This window comes from Oncorhynchus mykiss, chromosome 13 (assembly GCF_057628025.1).
Source record: "Oncorhynchus mykiss isolate SJ-2025 chromosome 13, ASM5762802v1, whole genome shotgun sequence".
Taxonomy (NCBI): Eukaryota; Metazoa; Chordata; class Actinopteri; order Salmoniformes; family Salmonidae; genus Oncorhynchus; species Oncorhynchus mykiss.
The window spans coordinates 23297130-23321041 of record NC_143034.1 but is presented as its reverse complement, the minus strand read 5'-3'; the positions used below and the strand labels follow the sequence as shown (position 1 = coordinate 23321041).

At 45.0% G+C, this 23912-nt stretch overlaps 1 protein-coding gene across 1 annotated transcript; it reads left to right on the top strand.

Moving 5' to 3' along the window:
* Nucleotides 1-120: 120 nt before the first annotated feature.
* Nucleotides 121-23523, top strand: LOC110487291 (BOS complex subunit NOMO1). The gene is made up of 29 exons (XM_090194429.1): nt 121-395; nt 1095-1184; nt 2104-2149; nt 2233-2333; nt 2736-2842; nt 5063-5135; nt 5366-5515; nt 5947-6084; nt 6386-6475; nt 6633-6738; nt 6933-7083; nt 7213-7390; nt 7724-7865; nt 8230-8361; nt 8666-8802; nt 10232-10319; nt 10500-10563; nt 10656-10751; nt 11165-11466; nt 12262-12421; nt 12716-12842; nt 13151-13264; nt 13485-13612; nt 13944-14085; nt 14319-14513; nt 15899-16000; nt 21094-21213; nt 21495-21587; nt 21849-23523. Exons 1-29 carry the CDS (start codon nt 267-269, stop codon nt 21978-21980), a joined length of 3633 nt encoding a protein of 1210 aa, XP_090050555.1. The 5' UTR covers nt 121-266; the 3' UTR covers nt 21981-23523.
* The last annotated feature ends 389 nt before the right edge of the window (nt 23524-23912 follow it).

The window sequence follows — 23912 nt, the reverse complement described above, 5'->3', positions numbered from 1 at the left end:
GTCATACTTTGTGTGAATATAACTTGTTTAATTTGTTCAGTAGTGAAACCCAAAAGACAAGATTCTGTTCATATTTGAATAGACACCTTTTCAAAACTAGATACTTAATCTGTCACCTCCGCACCAGCAGGTGTCGACGCCTCCAGATTAGGTAGTTGCTGCTCCTTCAACAGCGCAGTTTACGGAACCGGAGGCAGCGTGCACTGTCAATTCGGTTGTCCAGAAAAATCTTCTGACGAAAACTCGGAATAACGGAACCGGCAGACATGGCAGTGTTCTGGATATTATTTGGAATCATCTGCTGCCAGTTTATTACAGTGTCAGCTGATGACATTGTGGTGGCCTGCGGAGGGTTTGTGAAATCCGACGTTGAAATCAACTACTCGCTGATCGAGGTGAGTGCAGAGACGGCCTACTACCTTAGTAGGCGGAGACACTATTGCTGGGGGTCTTGAGTGGTGAAAAGACAGTTGAGTTTGAATGAAATAACATTACTCCCAAGGTGGCTAGTAAGATGATCTAGCTAACTCTCTGAGTAGCCACACTAATCTCACGAGCCATCTCTGATCTATGTTGCTGGTTTCTCGTGCACAACCATGTCGAAATTCAGAACTTGCTAGCTAACTAGTTAACATAGTATTGTACTAACTAGCTATCCTTACAAAACACATCAGAAACGCAATAACTTGAAGCTATTTAAAAGTATCTAAATGTGTTTAACTGATTTTAAGCCCTTTCTATATTTTAAAACTCTGAGCGAATGGTAGTTTACGCACTGGCTAGCTAACGTTAGCTGGCATGCTAAAGTTGACCTAGCTAGTTGCCAGTCCACCTAAACCCCGCTGTACTGACGAGGTATTGCACCATACACGCACCATTTACAATAATAGGATTACTATTTAGTCAAATAATCTCAGACTGGACCACCCTCACCCCAATGACTGCCGGTGCAAGTCATTCACGTTAGCTAACAAGCTACTTGATTGGAAAAGCCTATAGTACTGTCCAGCATGCATCGCATGAAATCATGCTTTTGCCTTTTTGGTTGTGTTTATGCATTGCTAAATACACATCGTCTGTCTTGTCTCTCACAGATTAAAGTGTACACCAAACAAGGGTCTTTGAAATATCAGACGGACTGTGCTCCCATCAATGGATACTTTATGATTCCCCTCTATGACAAGGTAATGAATGTATTGATCCGAGTAGGCAGGCGGCCTCATTGTAATGTCATAATAAATGAAACAAACGTGGTATCCATACGTTTGATACCGTTTCATTTATTCCATTCGAGACATTACAATGAGCCCGTCCTATAGCTTCTCCCACCAGCTTCCTGTGGTATTGATACATATGAAAATGCAGTTGTAGTAGTAGTATGGCATTGGTTTGTCTAAACCTCAGACTGTTTCCCTGGTTACTTCATGGATATCAGTCTGAAAGAAGTCACTGTAAAAAAGACGCAGTAGTCTCTACAAGACAGAATGTTGAATACAATTCTATTTAATCGTACTTTACCAGTTGTCCGTGCTATTGGTCCTTTCGGTGGTATCAGGTGAAGATGGGGTAGCCACAGGAAAGGGCTGTTTACCCCACTTTTTGCGGCAGCGGTTCTGTTGCTTATATTTCCCACCTCCTGACGCATTTCACGTGATGCACAATATCAAACAATAGCCGAATGTAGCTTAATGTTGTCGAGCAAAGCACAGTTACCTCGCAATCATCTGAAAGTGCTTGTGAAATTTGCCAGTTGATTGCGTGGGACAAAGTTCAGTCTGTGCTTCGGTTAAACTCGGCATTGTTGACATATTGTGCAGCGTCGCATGTGAATTGAGTCAGCATTGAAAATACAAACCGACATACAGCCCAGCGTACTGAAAGTCGGGTTGATAACACTACTCTGTGGATATTTTGTCTCAGATTACCTACTTTTATAGGGACAAAATCAGTGGACAACAGGCAAAGTACGTTCAAATGAAGTTTATTCAACAGTTTGACTTGTGATGGGACTGTTAGAGCCTACAGTTTAGAGACGAGAGAGGAGTCGTCCACTCTCGGGTTCATAGTGGCAGTTCTGCTAATATTTGACTCTGTTATTCACAGGGAGACTTTGTGTTGAAGATTGAGCCTCCTCTTGGGTGGAGCTTTGGTAAGGAGAATTTCATGTGTATTTGTAGCTCTTGTGTATAGCCAGCAGTGCTGTAACAGAACACTCTGTCTGTGTTTTTGCAGAGCCCACCAGTGTGGACCTCTATGTGGACGGGGTCAATGATATCTGCACCAAGGAGCAGGACATCAACTTTGTCTTCACTGGCTTCTCTGTCTCTGGAACGGTGAGAGGAACTCTTCTTCAATAAGCCTTGGCCTAACCCTTGTGGGGATGGTGCTCTCTGGAATAGTTAGTCATTTAGCAGATGCTCTTATCCAGAGCGACTTACTGGCGCAATTAGAGTGAAGTGTCTTGCTCATCAACATGTTTTTTAAATCTAGTCAGCCCGGGGATTCGAACCAGCGACCTTTCTGTTACTGGCCCAACGCGCTTAACCGCTAGACTACGTTCCACCCCCCCCAAAAGACTCAATACATCACTATTTACTGACTAAACAGAATGGCACAGATATCTGCCTCTTTTTAAAATGGTTGTTTAGTGTTAGTACTTACCGGATATACAGTATGTGCATTTCTGAAATAATTGTTTACTTTGTTGTGATGTTAATGTGTTGTGTATGTCCCAGGTGCTAAGTAAAGGCCAACTCCTGGGCCCAGCTGGGGTGGAGATCAGCCTGACCAGGGAGGGAACAGGAGAAAAGCTGCAGACTGTGCTCACTCAGCCTGGAGGAAAGTAAGGGACCGCTCCTCAAACTCTTAACAGCATTACTTTAAACTACAAGGCAATATAACTACCCCTTACAACACAAACAAACACACTGGCTTTTCTTTCAGTAGTGGCAACTCAAGCCAATCAAATCAAATTGTATTTGTCACATACACATGGTTAGCAGATGTTAATGCGAGTGTAGCGAAATGCTTGTGCTTCTAGTTCCGACAATGCAGTAATAACCAACGAGTAATCTAGCTAACAATTCCAAAACTACTACCTTATACACACAAGTGTAAAGGGATAAAGAATATGTACATAAAGATATCTGAATGAGTGATGGTACAGAGCGGCATAGGCAAGATACAGTAGATGGTATTATTGAGTGCAGTATATACATATGAGATGAGTATGTAAACAAAGTGGCATAGTTAGTGGCTAGTGATACATGTATTACATAAAGATGCAGTAGATGATATAGAGTACAGTATATACGTATACATATGAGATAAATAATGTAGGGTATGTAAATATTATATTAAGTAGCATTGTTTAAAGTGGCTAGTGATATATTTTACATCAATTCCCATCAATTCCCCTTATTAAAGTGGCTGGAGTTGAGTCAGTGTGTTGGCAGCAGCCACTCAATGTTAGTGGTGGCTGTTTAACAGTCTGATGGCCTTGAGATAGAAGCTGTTTTTCAGTCTCTCGGTCCACCCTTTGATGCACCTGTACTGACCTCGCCTTCTGGATGATAGCGGGGTGAACAGGCAGTGGCTCGGGTGGTTGTTGTCGTTGATTATTTTTTTGGCCTTCCTGTGACATGGGGTGGTGTAGGTGTCCTGGAGGGCAGGTAGTTTTCCCCCGGTGATGCGTTGTGCAGACCTCACTACCCTCTGGAGAGCCTTACGGTTGTGGGCGGAGCAGTTGCCGTACCAGGCGGTGAAACAGCCCGACAGGATGCTCTCGATTGTGCATCTGTAGAAGTTTGTGAGTGCTTTTGGTGACAAGCCGAATTTCTTCAGCCTCCTGAGGTTGAAGAGGCGCTGCTGCGCCTTCTTCACGATGCTGTCTGTGTGGGTGGACCAATTCAGTTTGTCTGTGATGTGTACGCCGAGGAACTTAAAACTTGCTACCCTCTCCACTACTGTTCCATCGATGTGGATAGGGGGGTGTTCCCTCTGCTGTTTCCTGAAGTCCACAATCATCTCCTTAGTTTTGTTGACGTTGAGTGTGAGGTTATTTTCCTTACACCACACTCCGAGGGCCCTCACCTCCTTCCTGTAGGCCGTCTCGTCGTTGTTGGTAATCAAGCCTACCACTGTTGTGTCGTCCGCAAACTTGACGATTGAGTTGGTGGCGTGTGTGGCCACGCAGTCGTGGGTGAACAGGGAGTACAGGAGAGGGCTCAGAACGCACCCTTGTGGGGCCCCAGTGTTGAGGATCAGCGGGGTGGAGATGTTGTTACCTACCCTCACCACCTGGGGGTGGCCCGTCAGGAAGTCCAGTACCCAGTTGCACAGGGCGGGGTCGAGACCCAGGGTCTCGAGCTTGATGACGAGTTTGGAGGGTACTATGGTGTTAAATGCTGAGCTGTAGTCGATGAACAGCATTCTCACATAGATATTCCTCTTGTCCAGATGGGTTAGGGCAGTGTGGTTGAGATTGCATCGTCTGTGGACCTATTTGGGCGGTAAGCAAATTGGAGTGGGTCTAGGGTGTCAGGTAGGGTGGAGGTGATATGGTCCTTGACTATGCTCTCAAAGCACTTCATGATGACGGAAGTGAGTGCTACGGGGCGGTAGTCATTTAGATCAGTTACCTTAGCTTTCTTGGGAACAGGAACAATGGTGGCCCTCTTGAAGCATGTGGGAACAGCAGACTGGGATAGAGATCGATTGAATATGTCCGTAAACACCAGCCAGCCAGCTGGTCTGCGCATGCTCTGAGGGCGCGGCTGGGGATGGCGTCTGGGCCTGCAGCCTTGCGAGGGTTAACACGTTTAAATGTTTTACTCACCTCGGCTGCAGTGAAGGAGAGTCCGCATGTTTTGGTTGCGGGCCGTGTCAGTGGCACTGTATTGTCCTCAAAGCGGGCAAAAAAGTTATTTAGTCTGCCTGGGAGCAGACTAAATATAAATGCTAATGTTTTTGTACACATCCGCTGTTTTCTATCAGGACAATATACGTGGGGGTGGTACAAGCACTAGGCTTCTAACACAGAATGTTTTGGGTCATTTCACAGGTACACCTTCTCCAAAGTACTTCCTGGAAGTTATGACATCATTGCTTCTCATCCGTCCTGGACCTTGGAGCAGGTGAGTTTCTTTCTGCAGGGCTCATGATCTCAAGCCATCTCAAAGTGCAGCTGTAGGTGTTATTGGCACAGTTTTAGGTGGATGCAATTGGAACTCAATCCTATTGCACAAGTAATATAAGCAAGCAGAGTAAGAACATAAGTGATTACAGGTAGTGTGAACTATGCAAAAAGAATTAGAGCAAAAAACGTTCAAATGATTCACAATCATTTTGCGTTGTCCTTCCACAGAGCGCTACGTCAGTGCGTGTGTCCAGTGCCAATGCAGCGGCTGCAGAACATCTGGTGGTGGGAGGGTACGATGTCTCTGGGGAGGTCCGGAGTGATGGGGAGCCCATGAAAAAAGTCACCTTCCTCCTCTACTCTGCCACAGTGAAGGAGGTGAAATATATTTGTATTGAATTGAAAGGCAAATTGAAAGAGCGGTGGTGTCCAGTCCACTGTGTTTCTATTACATATTGTGATGCACTTCAGTGATATTTTATCCTTAATGTTGGCTGTCTATGAAGCTGGACATTTTATACATGAATATTTAAATTATGATATTGTAACCCAGACGGATACATACAGTTTTTACCCAAAACGGGAATTTCAAGTTTCAGATATATGTAATGCTTATCTTACATCCAGGCTGTATCACAACTAGCCGTGAATGGGAGTCCCATAGGGCAGCGCACAATTGGCCCAGCATCGTCCGGTTTTGGCCGGTGTAGGCCGTCATTGTAAATAAAAATTTGTTCTTAGCTGACTTGCCTAGTTAAATAAAAATAAATACAATTCCCTCTAATATGTGTATTTATTGTGTTTCCCAGGACATCAGTGGCTGTGACACAGCCCCAGTGAATGGAGCCGAGTCTGGAGATGACTCCCTGGTCTACCTGTGTAGTGCCCTGTCCCGAGAGGACGGCATCTTTTCGTTCCCCTCACTGGCCAGCGGAGATTACACTGTGGTAAGATGGCCACCACAACACACTCGTGTGGTTCACACTGCACTTATCCCATGGCAAATTAGCCCTGGGCTAAGAAAATGCCTTTTGATGACTACGTATTCAGCACATATCCCTCCCAGTTAATGTGTGTTGCTGAAATAGCACAGTTGGTGTTCTTATGTTGTCATTAATGTGTAAAATATACATTGGATCTGGAAGGCTCTGTACATAAATCTGGAGGGCTCTATATAAAAATGATGTACTTTGTCTGGTTTCTTGTCCTTCACTTTGACTATGTTGGACTAATTTGTCTGTGTTTCAGATTCCCTTCTACAGGGGAGAGAGGATCACATTTGATGTGGCGCCTTCCAGAATGGACTTCAGGGTGGAGCACAACAGCTTGAAGCTGGAGGTAAGTTTACAGTGCTCCAGCTTCCTGCTTGGCTGCTACTTATGGGTTAAAATCGTACAGCATTGGCCTTTGTGTCATGTGATTAACAGTGGTTATAATACTGTACATGACCCTGGAGGTGTCGTGTGTTATGTTTTGTGTTTCTCTCTCTCTGTAGCCCATCTTCCGTGTCATGGGTTTCTCTGTGACCGGCAGGGTTCTCAACAGCCTGGAGGGGGACGGGGTACCTGACGCCACGGTAACCCTCAACAACCAGATCAAAGGTAACCATAGTGACATCCACCACCCCATTTCTCTTCTATTATCTGTGTTCAAATTCGGAGGAGAAATATCAGAGATGACATTGTTTGGTTAAAGTGGAGACATGCTATGTCCATTTGCGTTGGGATCGTCCTTCTGCCGAACCCTTTCTTTCTCTCTCCCTTTTCCTCCCTCTCTCTTTCTTCCCCTCTAACAGTTCTGACCAAAGAGGACGGCTCCTACCGCCTGGAGAATATGACCACCGGTACCTACACCCTCCGCACGCACAAGGACCTCATGTTTTTTGAGCCAATCACGGTGAAGATAGCTCCCAACACGCCTCAACTCCCTGACATCATCACTGCTGGGTGAGTTTTGACTTTCAATGTGTCCTATTGATGCCTCCATCTATAATCATAACATCTGACATAACAGCTACGTAGTTGTTCCGTTGAAGCATTATAAATTATAAATGTCATTCTCATCCCCCTCTCCAGGTTCAGCGTGTGTGGTCAGATCGCTATCACCCGTCTGCCAGAGGGCCTGAAGCAGCAGGGGCGTTACAAGGTGACCCTCACTCCCCGGGGACAGGACAACACCGCCACCCGCACCACCGACTCAGACCAGCAGGGGGCCTTCTGCTTCCATGCCAAACCTGGAGACTACAGTGTTACCGTAAGTTACAGAAATACAGCTTGTTCTGACTATGAGATGAATTGGTGGCTTTTGAATTTTGGTGGCTTTGGTTGTATTGAGCGAAGTTGCCGTTATGCCCTTATCTAGGATCAGCGTAGCTGCTCTGAATCATATCCCTATAAGGGTGAAGAAAGCATACTAAAGTGATCTATGATCAGTGTCTATGGGCAACTTCATCCTACTTCCAGTCCTATTTACGTGAGATCAGCTCTTAGGGATGTTACCCTCAAAATACGACCAAACAGGATTTTTCCATTTACCTTGGCTGTACTTAGGCTAACGTTTCATCCTGTCTTCCATCCTTCCCTGCAGGTGTCTCTTCCTGAGGCGGAGGTGAAGGCTGGCCTGGCCCTGCAGCCTGCTGCTCTGGAGGTCTCCCTGGTGGACAGGCCCCTCTCCGACCTCCTCTTCACCCAGTTCATGGCCTCCGTCTCGGGCAGGGTCTACTGTCTGGGTAAGCCTGCCCTGGAGTTCTCTCCCATTAGTCTATGACTCACTCTGAACATTTCCTGTTTAGATGTCAAGTAGGAATAAGTCAAGGTTAACAATAACCCCTTAGGGAGAAGTAACTCTTATTCAACAGGGAACAGTAGGGTGCATTTTCTGTTGAATGAAAACAGTCATGGTTAAAAGTGCTTTTCTATTAGACAGACTGAGTGTGTTTTGATGCCTAACTGGGTCATTGTCAGGACAAACGCTGAAAACAGTCAATCTGAATACTCTATTAGTCCTAGCATCCTCGTTAGACAGCCAATCAGCGACGGTCTCATTTTCACGGCTTTACCACTTTGAATAACCTTTGACCTCTTGACCCCCAGCGAACTGTGATGACCTGTCGGTGACCCTGCAGCCGGTGAGTCGTCAGGGGGAGAGGAGGAGCATGCTCCTCTCAGGGAGCGGTGACACCTTGGAAATCTCCTTCGACAACGTTCTGCCTGGCAAATACAAAGGTACGGATCTCCTGGGTCATGTTCATTGGGGTAAAAGGTATTTAAAAAAAAAAAAATGTTGCTATGAAAAACAAAAATGTATTTTTGGACAAGATCTTTTTAGTAGCTCCTCGTTTCGTTCAGTTTTCTTCCCTTAAGTGTCTACTGAACAAGTATGTTATAGGATGGTCAATGTTGTAAGAGAATAAATCCATACACTAAAGCCAGTCCTCCAGTCTCTCAGGCTAGGTTATGTATGTCTTGTCCTTATGTCAATATTGTAGCAATGTCTGACTTTCTGATGCTCTGCTCTCCTCCCTCCCAGTGAGTATCTCCCATGAGGAGTGGTGCTGGAAGCTCAAGTCAGTGGAGGTGGAGGTGCTGGACTCTGACGTGCTGGGAGTAGAGCTCAGACAGATAGGCTACATCCTCCGCTGTTCCCTGTCCCACGCCATCACCCTGGTCAGTAGTAACACAGGGGAGGGCTGTGTCTTTAGGTTTGTTCATATGTGTAGTTGTGTGTATTTCTGTTTGTGCTTGTTACACTACACGGCCGAAAGTATGTATATGTGGATACCTCTATAAATCAGTGGATTTGGCTATTTCAGCCATACCCGTTGCTGACCGGTGTATAAAATATATATATATACACGTTATTCAATCATTGCACCCACGATGCTTGCGAGCATCAACGAGCGTCTGCGTAGCCAGGTGCTAAAATAGAACTTGTTTTTTTTGTGAAGCTTGACGTGGTGCAAGTCCCGCCTCGACGTGCTGCAAGTCCCGCCTCTCCCATCTCCTCATTGGTTTTTAGGAGCATATACCCACATGGGTGATTGAAAGTTTAACTGAGGTCCACACTCCAGTCCAGTTTGTGGTGGTAATGCACCTTAAAGTTGGTTGCCAGCTGCCATATAAAGTCCGAAGAAGAAGCCTGAGGAGATCGGTTTACCCTTTTATCTGTGGATTAATTGTCGGAGTAGAGGACCTTGTGTGTTTCAAGTAAAATTACAACCCAATGTTTATATCCCAGGAGAAATTAGCTAGCAACAGCAAGCTAGCTAGCTAAATTGCCATGAATGTTTCATGTGTTTCGACCTGTCCCCAAATGAATCTAGTTGGTTCAGAGTTTGTTTTGATATTTGAACCTGCATATCCTTATCGTGTCTGGTGTGGATGGACAAAATCAACATGTGTGCACGCGGTCTAGTCCGCAAGTCCTGTTACTGTGAAGTGGAAAGGTCTAGGAGCAACAACGGCTCTGACATGAAGTGGTAGGCCACACAAGCTCACAGAACAAGACCGCAGAGTCCTGATGCATGTAGCCCTTTAAATCTGTCCTCGGTTTAAGCACTCACTACCGAGTTCCAAACTGCCTCTGGAAGCAACGTCAGCACAATAAACTGTTCGTCGGGAGCTTCATGAATTGGGTTTCCATGGCCGAGCAGTCACACACAAGCCTAAGATCTGCATGTGCAATGACGAGAGTCAGCTGGAGTGGTGTAAAGCTCGCCACAATTGGCCTTTTGGAACAGTGGAAACGCGTTCTCTGTAGCGATGAATCACGCTTCAACATCAGTGCCCGACCTCACTATTGCTCTTGTGGCAGAATGGAAGCAAGTCCAGCAGCAACGTTCCAACATCTAGTGGAAAGCATTCCCTGAAGAGTTGGAAGGCTTTTGTAGCAGCAATTGGTGGACCAACTCCATATTAATGCCCATGATTTTGGAATGAGATGTTCGCCGAGCAGCTGTCCACATACTGTTGGACAGCTGCTCTGATAAGAAGAGTCTGAGTGAATTGCTGAGCATAATGATCCTTAAATAGCTCATATTACATAATCGTGGTTGCTGTGGTGAAAGTCTAAATGAGTGTCTGTGTATCCTGGCAGGAGTTCTTTCAGGACGGCAGCAAGCCTGAGAACGTTGGCGTCTATAACCTCTCCAAGGGGGTCAACCGCTTCTGTCTCTCCAAGCCTGGTGGGAGAAACTCCTCTTCTTTTCACTTGTCTTCGATTCTCTTCAATATCCTTACTGAAAGACCTCTCTTGGGAAAATAAAATGTGTCTTTATGAGACTAACCTAGGTTAATGTAGGTTACCGGTAGATACATGAGTCAAATATTTCTGCTTATTAATCATCTAATCTTGCTTTTGCCAGGTGTGTACAAAGTGACTCCTCGATCTTGCCACCAATTCGAACAGGACTATTATACCTACGACACGTAAGGGTGTTCTATTGGATCCATTTCTATGTTTTCCTTTTAAATAGCCACACCAAAGTGAATGACTCTACTTGTCTAAATGTCTCCTTCAGGTCAGCGCCCACTATCCTGACCCTGACTGCAGTCAGACATCACATGACTGGCCTAATCACCACTGATAAGATCCTAGATGTCACGGTCACCATCAAGTTAGTGCCCGTCACCTCTATAGACCTGCTATCACTCTACCATGCCCAAACAACCAGGCAAAATGTGGACTGATGGCATTGTCCTTGTTTGTAAGATGAATATCTGAGATTGTGTGTAAGATTTTCTGAGCAGTACTGTATACAGAATATACATTTAACTCAAAGGGGTGAATCTGTGTGCATAATTTGATTCAACCACCTATTTACATAGAACAGTACAGTATAGATGATTCATAAAAAGGTTGGAGATTTACATGCATTTCCAGAATTAGGGTTTAAACATTAATTACTTGATTGTTTTTCTAAATATGACAACAACAACAAAAATGATTATCACTGTGTTCCTCCTGTAGGTCGTCCATAGTCTGGTCCTGCTGTATTAACCTAAACACTGTTTATGTGTCCTCCATCAGATCCTCCATAGAGTCTGAGCCAGCTCTGGTCCTAGGCCCTCTGAGAAGCCTGGAGGAGCAGAGACAGGAGCAGCAGCTGCAGGAGATCGAGCTGCGGCGCCAGGAGAGGGAGAGACGCGCCCAAGAGGCTGAGGATGGAGGTGACAGCCAGCCCCCCATCCAAGAGAGAGCTGATGAGCTCACCAGCCCTTTTCACTATGAATTTTCTTACTGGGCCAGGGCTGGGGAGAGGATCACTGTGACTCCCTCCTCCAAGGAGCTGCTCTTCTATCCGCCGGAGATTGAGGCTACTATCACTGGAGGTCAGAGTTCACTTCCTTGTTATCCTCTTCTTTTGTGTTATGTTATTGTGTGTGTGTGTGTTTGGTCTGTGGTGTCTGTCTGCATATCTCTCTGTGTAGTGGAAATTCTAACCAAAAGGGAAGAGAGACTGTAGATTCTTCAAACAACAATTATATTTAATAAGATTTGCAAAAAAATGGATCAGTCAACAATCCACACAACAGTGCAGAGTTAAAAGCCCAATGAACAGAGTTGGCTCTCTGCTGTTATAGAAAGTACAACCTCTTGTCTACATGGCAGTTTAGCAGATGTGTGTAAACAGGGGCGGAACATAGTGTGTACAAGGCGATTGGTTTGTCGTTGCAGATTTTAAGATGGCTCGAGGTTGATAGATGGTTGAGCCCTCGAGCTAACTGCATTTATCACAGCTCACAGATAGTAAAAACACAGGATGTCTCACATGCTGGGGTCACACCCAAATGGATCTTAGCTATACGCCCAGTCTTGTGACTAAGTCACACGAAGACACATTTGTATCAGGTTAGAAAGAAAAAAAACACTTATAGCAGGAGACAATTCTCTTAAGTTGTATCTATGGGATAGCATAACTCACTGAGTCATTTTCCACCACAGGTGTATAACCTGTTTTTGTCTGTCTCTATATTTATATATGGTAACTCCCTATTCTCTGCCCCTACCAGAACCCATCCACAGAGATCTGACCAGGGCGTATGGTGGACATCACCGGCAATGAAGCTCTGTCTGTGTCCAGCGGTAATCTATATGCCTTCTCTTATTCTGTCCCCTTCTCACAGAATCTTGTCCAGGGCGTGTGGTGGACATCGCGGGGCGCGCTGGTCTGTTCCTGGAGGGCCAAGTGACTCCAGAGCTGCAGGGGGTGGAGATCTCCATCACCGAGAGAGGAGCCAAGGCCCCCCTCATCACCGTCGCCACCAACGAGAACGGGGCTTACAGGTATACATGACTATACCATAACCGCAGTCACTGCTGAGTTAGCCGTAAGGCTGGGGTTGCTTGTTCAAATCATGCTCTTGTTGTTGTTTTTTTAACAATACATTTGACCACTTTGCGTCTTAATCTAGCCACTTGAAATGTCCACCACGTTACATATTTGTTGCTTTAGATTAGCTTGTGGCAGGTTTTCTCATAGTGTTTGATAAATGCTCCTTGATTGTGACATTTGACCGAAACGTACAGTAACACAAGTCAATCTAAATTACTTTCTATTGGTTGTTTCTCCCTCCCCAGTGTTGGTCCCCTGCACAGTGACCGTCACTATGACGTCAGTGCCAGTAAGGAGGGCTTCATCCTCAGCACTGTAGAGGGAACCCAGGGAGACTTCAAGGCTTTCGCCCTGGCTGGAGTCACCTTCAAGGTACAGAACACACATACTACTAGCGAGCTCCGTGGAAAAAACAGGCCATTTATTAGCTTTTGTCTTGTTGGCAAAACAGTTTTTTTGTTTAATTAGTAACATTATCCCTCCTTCGGTCGGGTGATGGTTGTTTAATAAATAGTTGATGGGTCTGTTCTGCGAATGTATTGCCCTTCAACAGTGTTCTTTTGGAATTTTGCCTTGGTGTCGAACTGCAACTTAAATATAGTTTTGGCTCCGGCAGGGTTTGTGTAGTCTTATGCAGTGTGTTCATTGTCATATCTCCTATCTTTCTCTGTGTGTCGTAGATCAAGTCAGAGGATGGTCACGCTCTGTCTGGAGTCCTGCTGTCTCTCAGTGGAGGATCGTTCAGATCCAACCTGCTCACCCAGGACACTGGTGTCCTCACCTTCAACAACTTGGTAAGGACCTTGATGGTGACTGAACTCAACACCTACTTCATCCCTGTATTATCCTCCTCCTGAATGATTGACTATTAAACACCGGGCTACTAGGTGGAAGTCTATATTCTGTGTGACGTGAACTGGTGCTGATTGGATTGGTCCAGCAACACTGCAGGTGGCATTTATTGATTGCTTCTCTTCTGTTCTTCCTTTTCTATCCCTCCATCCCTCCCCTCAGAGCCCAGGCCAGTACTACTTCAAGCCCATGATGAAGGAGTTCAGGTTTGAGCCAGCCTCTCAGATGATCACCGTCGAGGAGGGACAGAACCTCAGCATCGACATCACCGGATTCAAAACCGCATACAGGTACTAGAAACGGGCCAATCCAATCAATCTTTATCTATGTAGCACTTTTCATAGAAAGTGAGTGAAACCCAATGAGCTTTAAACTAAGTGCAAAAATATTCTAAACAAGGCAGAATGGTGTTCAATCCCCCCCCTTCTCCAAACCATCATTAGCCACTTATTTTTATTGTAACAAATCTTATTCAGGCATGTTCTTGCTGACTTACTTGACAAGGAGCGTAACAGTCCCATCCCCAAAATGTCAGTGTGTGTAATTATTTGTCTGTGTCCTATCGATCCCCAAAATGGCTGCCTGTCTGACCAGTTTCCTGATTTACTGCCTCCTTTCTAGCTGCTACGGGGCAGTTCAGTCCCTGAGTGGAGATGCTGAGAGGGATGTGTCAGTGGAGGCAGTGGGACAGGCAGAGTGTAGTATCTACAGCGAGGACACAGTCACTGACGAGGAGGGACGCTTCAGGCTCAGGGGCCTGCTGGTGAGTCGGGCCTTTTTGAGGCTTCATAAGAGCCACATAAAACAGTTATAAAGCCTGTATACAAGCATGTACAGTAGTTATGAAGCCTACATAGACATAACATATACAATACATTTGTAAGAGTTACTTTGTGGAGATGGGGTCATTGCGTTTGATATCCCACACACTGCTGTGGCAATTGCTAATAGCTCTGCTATTATTTTTGTATTGCTAACTTTGAGCTTCTCTCACAGCCTGGCTGTAGATACCTGATCCAGCTGAGAGCACAGGGCAACGACCACATCGAGAGAGCCCTGCCTCAGCACCGCTCCATAGATGTTGGGAGCACCGACATCGTGGGAGTCAACATCATCGCCTTCAGGCAGATCAACCAGTTTGACCTGAGTGGGAACATCATCACCTCATCAGAACACCTGCCCACCCTCTCTGTAAGATCCCCTCACTAGAATACCCATAAAACCTCACCAGAACACCTGCCCACCCTCTCTGTAAGATCCCTTCACTACAATACCCATAAACCCCCACCAGAACACCTGCCCACCCTCTCTGTAACATCCCCTCACTTCAATACCTGTAAACCCTCACCAGAACACCTGCCCACCCTCTCTGTAAGATCCCTTCACTACAATACCCATAACCTCACCAGAACACCTGCCCACCCTCTCTGTAAGATCCCTTCACTACAATACCCATAACCTGACCAGAACACCTGCCCACCCTCTCTGTAAGATCCCTTCACTACAATACCCATAACCTCACCAGAACACCTACCCACCCTCTCTGTAAGATCCCTTCACTACAATAGCCATAACCTCACCAGAACACCTGCCCACTTTCTCTGTAAGATCCCTTCACTACAATACCCATAACCTCACCAGAACACCTACCCACCCTCTCTGTAAGATCCCTTCACTACAATACCCATAACCTCACCAGAACACCTGCCCACCCTCTCTGTAAGATCCCCTCACTACAATACCCATAACCTCACCAGAACACCTGCCCACCCTCTCTGTAAGATCCCTTCACTACAATACCCATAACCTCACCAGAACACCTACCCACCCTCTCTGTAAGATCCCTTCACTACAATACCCATAACCTCACCAGAACACCTGCCCACCCTCTCTGTAAGATCCCCTCACTACAATACCCATAACCTCACCAGAACACCTACCCACCCTCTCTGTAAGATCCCTTCACTACAATACCCATAACCTCACCAGAACACCTGCCCACCCTCTCTGTAAGATCCCCTCACTACAATACCCATAACCTCACCAGAACACCTGCCCACCCTCTCTGTAAGATCCCCTCACTACAATAGCCATAACCTCACCAGAACACCTGCCCACCCTCTCTGTAAGATCCCCTCACTACAATACCCATAACCTCACCAGAACACCTGCCCACCCTCTCTGTAAGATCCCTTCACTACAATAGCCATAACCTCACCAGAACACCTGCCCACCCTCTCTGTAAGATCCCCTCACTACAATACCCATAACCTCACCAGAACACCTACCCACCCTCTCTGTAAGATCCCCTCACTACAATACCCATAACATCACCTCATAACTACCTATCTCAATCCCAAAAATATTTTCAATGTGCCGTAAGGAACTAATTCGTAGATGAAGCCAAAATATAGCTGTTTGATGTAATGTTGTGATTGTGTGATGCCACTTTGAGCATCACCTTTATGTGCTCCATACATAGAGGACTAATGCTAAAAACGAGTTATATCCATCTAGAGTCCTCTATTTAATTCTATGGCTCCATATAATTGTATTTCTCCTCCTGTCCTATGCAGGTGAAGCTGTATAAGAGTGACAACCTTGACAACCCCATCAACAGTGTGTCTTTGGGACAGTCCCTCTTCTTTCACTTCCCGCCTCTGGACAGGGATGGAGAGGTATGACCTGCTACAGAAATGTGCTATCATTCAGTATGTAAGGTGGTTTAAGGCGGGCTAGAAATGTGCTATCATTCAGTATGTACGGTGGTATAAGGCGGGCTAGAAATGTGTGTAGCTGATAGCCAAGGAAGCATCATTACTGTCTTCCTGAGACCTGAAGCACTGCTGTACCCAACCCAGAAATGGCTCTTCTGGGTCAGTGGTATTACTTAAATCATATCACAACTTTATTTAAATTATATTTAACAAAGTCGTAATACACTTCCCAGAAACGAAAATAAATCTAAATAATAACAATATTTTATAAATTAAAGCAGAAGCCAACAGAGAAATCAAGAACAAAATGAATCTGTTTTATTTAGGGATTGTCAGTTTAACAACCTATAGAAATACATTTTCTTAATTAAGTTGTTGTTTTTTCAAGGTATAACAGTCAATTGTAACGGTCATCACTCTATGAAAATTCACTATATATATTTTTTTCTTAGAGTAATACCAGCTCAGATTTCATCATGTGATACATTTGTCTACAGTGTAGATGAATGTATCTATAGAGAAATACAAACTTTTTTTGTGTATAGAAAAGACTTGGGTGGCCGCCTAAGTGTGTTTTCGGGCCGCCTGTGTCAAAAAAATAAGTACTTTTCAGGATGGAAAAACGTTTTCGGTGTAAACTTTAACGACTTAAACCAGATATTAAGTATGTAGAAAAGATAATGGACCATTATATTTTTATAACATAATCTTTGAGAACTAACAATCACCAAAATAAAAGCTAGACAGTCGGGGAGAATCTAAAATTCAAAAAGTTATGCCTTGAAGAGTATTTTTGACGACGCATGGGGCCCCAATTGATTTTGTTGTGACGTTTGATTCACTCCATTTTAGAACGGCTCCATTTCACTGCCAACAATGTTGGTTGGTGACCGCACCATTGGTCACACCCCCCACCGAACCCACCACCTAAGCCCCATTTGGATCCAGAAAGAAACTTCATTACTTACATTGCCATCTGTAGTATAGAAGTCAAACTTAACTACTGTGTCTTTACAAACCCATCACAAGCATATTATGGCTCAACTATACTGAACAAAAAGCCTCCCGGGTGGCGCAGTGGTTAAGGTGTGCCATCAGAGACTCTGGGTTCGCGCCCAGGCTCTGTCGTAACCGGCCGCGACCGGGAGGTCCATGGGGCGACGCACAATTGGCCTAGCGTCGTCCGGGTTAGGGAGGGCTTGGTCGGGAGGGCTTGTCTCATCGCGCACCAGCAACTCCTGTGGTGGGCCGGGCGCAGTGCGCGCTAACCAAGGTTGCCAGGTGCACGGTGTTTCCTCCGACGCATTGGTGCGGCTGGCTTCCGGGTTGGATGTGCGCTGTGTTAAGAAGCAGTGCGGCTTGGTTGGGTTGTGTATCGGAGGACGCATGACTTTCAACCTTTGTCTCTCCCGAGCCCGTACGGGAGTTGTAGCGATGAGACACGATAGTAGCTACTAAACAATTGGACACCACGAAATTGGGGAGAAAAAGGGGTAAAAAAATAAATAATAAACTATACTGAACAAAATATAAACGCAACGTGTAAAGTGTTAGTCCCATGTTTCATGACCTGAAATAATAGAGACCCCAAAATGTTCCCATACGCACAAATAGCTTATTTAGTTCAAATTTTTTACACAAATGTATTTATATCCCTGTTGGTGAACATTTCTCCTTTGCCAAGATAAATCCATGCACCTGACAGGTGTGGCATATCAAGAAGCTGATAAGACAGCATGATCATTAGGCGTGTGTGTCTTGTCAGTGCTGTGCTGTCAACCCATTTCTAGGTCCCTTCCGTCTCTCCGTCAGACCAATCCAGATGCATTTGTTAAATGTAGTGAGAACTACCTGTTCCTCTTGGCTGTTTACGATCACCAGGTCTGCTTTTCTCGCCAGACAGTCACGTCAGCTCTCATTCCAGGATGTCTGTTCGGTCGTGATGTGGGAACAGCGGCAGGCTTTTATAAATATAGAAATGTCTCTCTCCCTCTGTAGGTTGGCTGTATAAATGTGATAGATAGATAGATAGATGATCCCAGCCAGTAGGAGAAGACCCAGCAGCCCTAGACACGCTGTAGCAACAACAAAGGGTCTCCTCCATGAGCTCTCAGAACCTGAGTTCAGGTTGTGGTGTGCTCCCTGGGGTAGCATCCTCAGTCTCTGTTCTCAAGTCAAGACACGTGTCTCGAGTTTCATAATTGCTCTGTCGAAATACCTCTTCACAGGCGTCGGCTCCATTACCAAACAGGTCTTCTGAGTGTTCAGGCTGTGGTGGGTTCCATTGGGTCACTGCATCCTCAGTTCGGAGGCATGTCTGGAGTTTCATAGTAGGGCTGTTCGTAGACATCGTCATAGATGTCGGCCCCATTATCTTCATTGGTAAAAGTGGCCCGGGACATCTCCATGGTCTACCGCTGTCTCTGTATGAGAGCTGTCAAGTGAGTCCAGTCTGGGACTTGCTATTTGTGACCATGGAGATGGAACTGATATACCAGGAAGATGTAGATGGAGGGAAAATGGAAAACAAAGGCTAGCTGTAACATCATTTAAATATCATCTGTGTCAGCCCCAAGTAAATTCAGGGAGTTTCCAGAACTCCTGCTCCTTCCTTTTCACCTTTCTGCAGATGTGTACCCTCTGTTTACTCCCAAATATACGCTATATCACCAAAGGTATGTGGACACCTTGTCAAACATCTCATTCCAAAATCATGAGCATTAATATGGTGTTGGTTCTCCCTTTGCTGCTACAACAGCCTCCACTCTTCTGGGAAGGCCTTCCACTAGATGTTGGAACATTGCTGCTATAACAGCCTCCACTCTTCTGGGAAGGCCTTCCACTAGATGTTGGAACATTGCTGCTATAACAGCCTCCACTCTTCTGGGAAGGCCTTCCACTAGATGTTGGAACATTGCTGCTATAACAGCCTCCACTCTTCTGGGAAGGCCTTCCACTAGATGTTGGAACATTGCTGCTATAACAGCCTCCACTCTTCTGGGAAGGCCTTCCACTAGATGTTGGAACATTGCTGCTATAACAGCCTCCACTCTTCTGGGAAGGCCTTCCACTAGATGTTGGAACATTGCTGCTATAACAGCCTCCACTCTTCTGGGAAGGCCTTCCACTAGATGTTGGAACATTGCTGCAAGGACTTGCTTCCATTCAGCCACAAGCATTAGTGAGGTTGGGCTCCTAGTCGACGTTCAAATTCATCCCAAAGATTGAGGCCAGGGCTCTATGTAGGCCAGTCAAGTTCTTCCACATCGATCTCGGCAAACGATTTCTGTATGGGCCTCGCTTTGTGCACAGCGGCATTGTCATGCTGAAACAGGAAAGGACCTTCCCCAAACTGTTGCCACAAATTTGAAAGCACAGATTAGTCTAGAACGTCATTGTATGCTGTAGCGTTAAGATTTCCCTTCAATGGAACTAAGGGGCCTATCCAGAACCATGAAAAACATCCCCAGACCATTATTCCTCCTCCACCAAACTTTACAGTTGGCATTATGCATTGGGGCAGGTAGTGTTCTCTTGGCATCCGCCAAACCCAGATTCATCTGCCGTACTGCCAGATGGTGAAGCGTGATTCATCACTCCAGAGAACGTGTTTCCACTGCTCCAGAGTCCAATTGTGGCGAGCTTTACATCACTCCAGCCGACGCTCGGCATTGCGCATGGAGATCTTAGGATTGTGTGCGGCTGCTCAGTCATGGAAACCCATTTCATGACTCTCCCGACGAACAGTTATTGTGCTGACTTGGCGGTCCTGTTCTGTAAGCTTGTGTAGCCTACCATTTCATGTCTGAGCCGTTGTTGCTCCTAGACATTTCCACTTCACAATAACAGCACTTACGGTTGTCCAGGGCAGCTCTAGCAGGGCAGAAAGTTGACCAACTGACTTGTTTGTAAAGGTGGCATTCTGTGATGGTGCCATGTTGAAAGTCACTGGGTTCTTCAGTAAGGCTAATCTCTGGCCTATGTTTGTCTATGGAGATTGCATGGCTCTGTGTTCTATTTTATACACCTGTCAGCAGCGGGTGTGGCTGTAATAGCCGAGTTAGGAGGTCCAGGTCTACAAACATGGGTCGTTATCATATTCATAACATTGATTTTACACCACAGACTACAGGTTGGCTATGCTTGACCAGTGAGGATGGGGAACGGCTGGGGCTCTCTTACTCTCTTAATGAACCTGATTGGCCGAGAAGTTTATTTGAAAAACGTATGGTGCAGCCGCTCCCCCCTCCCCATAGAAATGAAACCTAACAGGTCATGCAAAAGCAATGCAAAATAGTGATAGAATGATGGTCTCTCCAAGTCTATTAACCAACTGTAACTGATTTTTAGTTCGCTCCCCCCCCCCTTCTAAACCCCACTCCCACTTGATCAGTGGTTGAGAAATGCCAGCGTAGGTAAGGAAAAGTTTCAATCAAAGCAGAGCAGATTGCTTGTAAATGACACAAACATTAAATAGAAAAAAATGTTTTCTCATTTCCTTTTTTTATCGTTGATATCGGTGCTTTTTGATTTGTTTTTGTTTACAATGTTGTTTTTGATTACAATATGTATTTTTTTCCCTCTGATTTTTGGGAGGAGAAAAAATGACATTTTACGACTCGTGGAAAAATAACTAATATATTTATATATTTTTTTAATCAAATGTGAAGCCGTGTGTGTGTGTGTAACCTGAAAACTATGTTATTGGCAGAGACGTTTGAATCTCTCTTTATTGGTCCATTAACTTCACCCAAGCAAAACCTGCTGATTAGAATGTCTTGTGTAAATTGTTCTTTCAACCAGCAACTATCAGAAAATTTCACTGCTCACATCTGTCACACTTATACAGTTTTAGTTTCATCAGCTTTTGTACAATATGATAGAAAACAGGGGAAAACAGGATTTTGACAGCACTGGGCCTTTTAATGGTGGCTATTCGCCTGATAATAGAAAGTAGTGTATAGGTTTATCCAGAGGTTCTGGGTCAGTGGAATTAATATTTATGTCATCACCATAAATATACTTTTTGTTGTGTGTCCTCTCCCCCAATACAGACCTATGTGTTGATGCTGCACTCCACACTGTCTCGCTCCCAGTACGACTTCTCTCTGCCCCAAGTCTCCTTCACCTCTACAGGCTACCATAAGCACATCACTTTGACCTTCAACCCCAATGTAAGTACACAGTACCTACTCCGCCAGGGCTGAATCCTCCAGCTAGAAGTTCTCCGCAGCCACAGATCTAAGATCAGCTTACCCTGTCCGCATTCTAACCTTATCCATGATGTGGGAAAGCACAAAACAGATTTTAGATCAGCGTCTACAGGCAACTTCATCCTAGTTCATCCTACAACTAATGTAATACATTTAGAATATTCTCATTACAGTGATAAAAAAATGCATTGTGTGTCTTCTGAATAATGAATGAGAACCCAATGTGATGTTCTTCATCACAGCGTAAAGTTCCTGACCAGGACGTAGCCCAGGGCTCCTACATAGCGCTACCCCTCACTCTACTGCTCCTGCTGGCAGCCTACAACCATGAGAAGGTACACTGCCTCCACTCCTATTGCAAAGCCATGTATCATGTTTCCAGTGTACTGTAATTGAGTGGTCTGGTAAATGTTCAAGCAGACCTATTGCCTCTGTATTATGGCATAAGTGTGTGTATGTAATGTATGTATGTGTGTATACTTTGTATTGAAAGAAACAACATTCTATTGGTTTCTAGGATCTTCATGGCATTTTAGTACACGGAAGACAATATAAAGTGTCACCTCACCCTTTTTTAACGCCCTGTCTCTCCCCAGGTGATCCCCCTGCTGCTGCAGCTGGTGAGCCGTCTGCAGGGGGTGCGCAGCCTGAGCCAGGCCGGTGGGGACAACGCTGCCCTGGACGAGGCCAAACGCCAGGCCAAGAGACAGAAGACCCGACGCACATGATCCACAGTCCTAACATCTGGCATGTAAACTACCGCAACAGGAACCACAGACATGTTGTGTCTGAAATGGCACCCTGTTCCATGTATAGTGCACTACTTTTGGCCAGAACCCTATGAGAGTAGTGCACTATGTAGGGGATAGGGCCATTTCAGTCGCAGCCATACTGTACAATAGCATACTTTACCGTACTATACCCATAGCCAACCAGGCTCTGCATGGGTTCTATGGAAGACTGGCTGTGTAGTTCTGTTCTGTGGGACTCCTTCGTTTTATAGAACACTCACTCATCAGAAATATTAAGAAGAATCCATTTTGTCGATATGTATATGAGCCATTGCTGTTTTTTTTGTTTTTTTTTTACATTTGTAATGAATGAATTGTCAATTGAGATAAAAAATTTAAAAAAACAACTATGGAGGTCTTAAGGGGGGAGGGGGGTTATGTCAATGTGGGTTTCATGGGGATTTTGGGATTCAGGGTCACGCTTTGTGGTAACGATGCATCATGAAAGCTTTATAACTCGTTATAAAAGTGACAAACTGTTCATGACGAGTTATTTACTATGACGTGCAGTGGCATTCATCTTAATCACGTCCAATTCAGCCAACTGTTCAAGTCACTGCATGTGTCATGAGGAGGGCCAGGAGTTTTTTTCCTGACCACATGACCTGACCAGATGTTGGACTATAAATGGTTCCTGGTCAGATCACATGGTCTGAAAATACCCCTGGCCCTAGTATGGAATGGTTGGTCATGAATTGTTATGTCATGTTTCTATAATGGGTTCGACAGGCTGTGGTAGTTTGAAGCATGGTGGGTTTTATGTGTTGGTCTGTCAGTTTGCTCAGGGAGAGTGGGTGGGTTGAGGGTGGGTTTGAAAGGGTTAGGGTTAATCATTACAGTAACAAGATAAGAAATTAAGATTTCAGGTAGCGAGCTGTAGGGGTATAACTTTTTGTTAGTGATAATTATTAATTTATTAACATTTTATTTGTCTGATCTGATGTGAATGATGAGCAGTTTGGTAGCAAATTTATTTTATGGTGTGTTTGTGTTTTTGAGAAAAACAGTCAGATTTCATGGTATGCAAGCTATCTGAAGGCAACGGCAACCAGTGTAAATGTATCAGACAAGTATCTACTACGTACGAGGAGATATTTCCTCAACGAATTCCGGGACGAATCCTAACTTTCACTTTAAAAGTCAAATCTTTACAGGTTTTCCCATTGACATCAATGCATGAGTTAGGATCAAGTTAGGATTTGCAGTACAATGTTTGTCTTGACCTCACGTTGCCTTAAGCTAAAATAAAATGTGTTCATAAATAATTACTGAAGAAAATGTCATTGGTTCATCCAAGTTTCTACTCGTGGTAATATTAATGCTGAATGTGAAATGGAACCACCTGAACCAATCTCTTTTTGTACATGGTATGCTATTCTCCTGTTCTTCTTAGTTATGGCCAATTTTAAAGAAGAGAGAGTCGGGTTGAAGAGACTAATCTGTGTGAAATTAATGATAAATAAAATCTGACATGGGAAAATGTGCTCCTGTTTGGCTCAGTTGGTAGAGCTGTGTGCAACTGTCCTGGGTTCGATTCCCCCTGGAGCCATGCAACAAATGTATGTGGCTTTGGATAGAAGCGACTGCTAACGGTTAGAGCGTTGGGCCACTAACCAAAAGGTCACCTGGTCGAATACCCTAGCTGACGAGATGAAAAATCTGTCTGTGCCCTTAAGCAAGGTACTTAATTTGCCTCAGGGGGCGCAGTACTATTATGTCTGACCCCGTAAAACGACCCATTTCACTGCACCTACCAAATTGGTGTATACCCTGAGTGTACAAAACATTAGGAACATCCTAATATTAAGTTGTTCCCCTTTTACCCTTAGAATAGCCCCAATGTTGTCGTAGCATGGACTCTACAAGGCG

Bases quoted from the DNA above. Each gene is read 5' to 3' on its own strand.
- LOC110487291 (XM_090194429.1), top strand. From the start codon at position 267: ATGGCAGTGTTCTGGATATTATTTGGAATCATCTGCTGCCAGTTTATT. The intron at 10,320-10,499 runs GTGGGAGAAACT...TGCTTTTGCCAG, and splicing joins CTTCTGTCTCTCCAAGCCTG to GTGTGTACAAAGTGACTCCT. The intron at 10,564-10,655 runs GTAAGGGTGTTC...TGTCTCCTTCAG, and splicing joins GACTATTATACCTACGACAC to GTCAGCGCCCACTATCCTGA.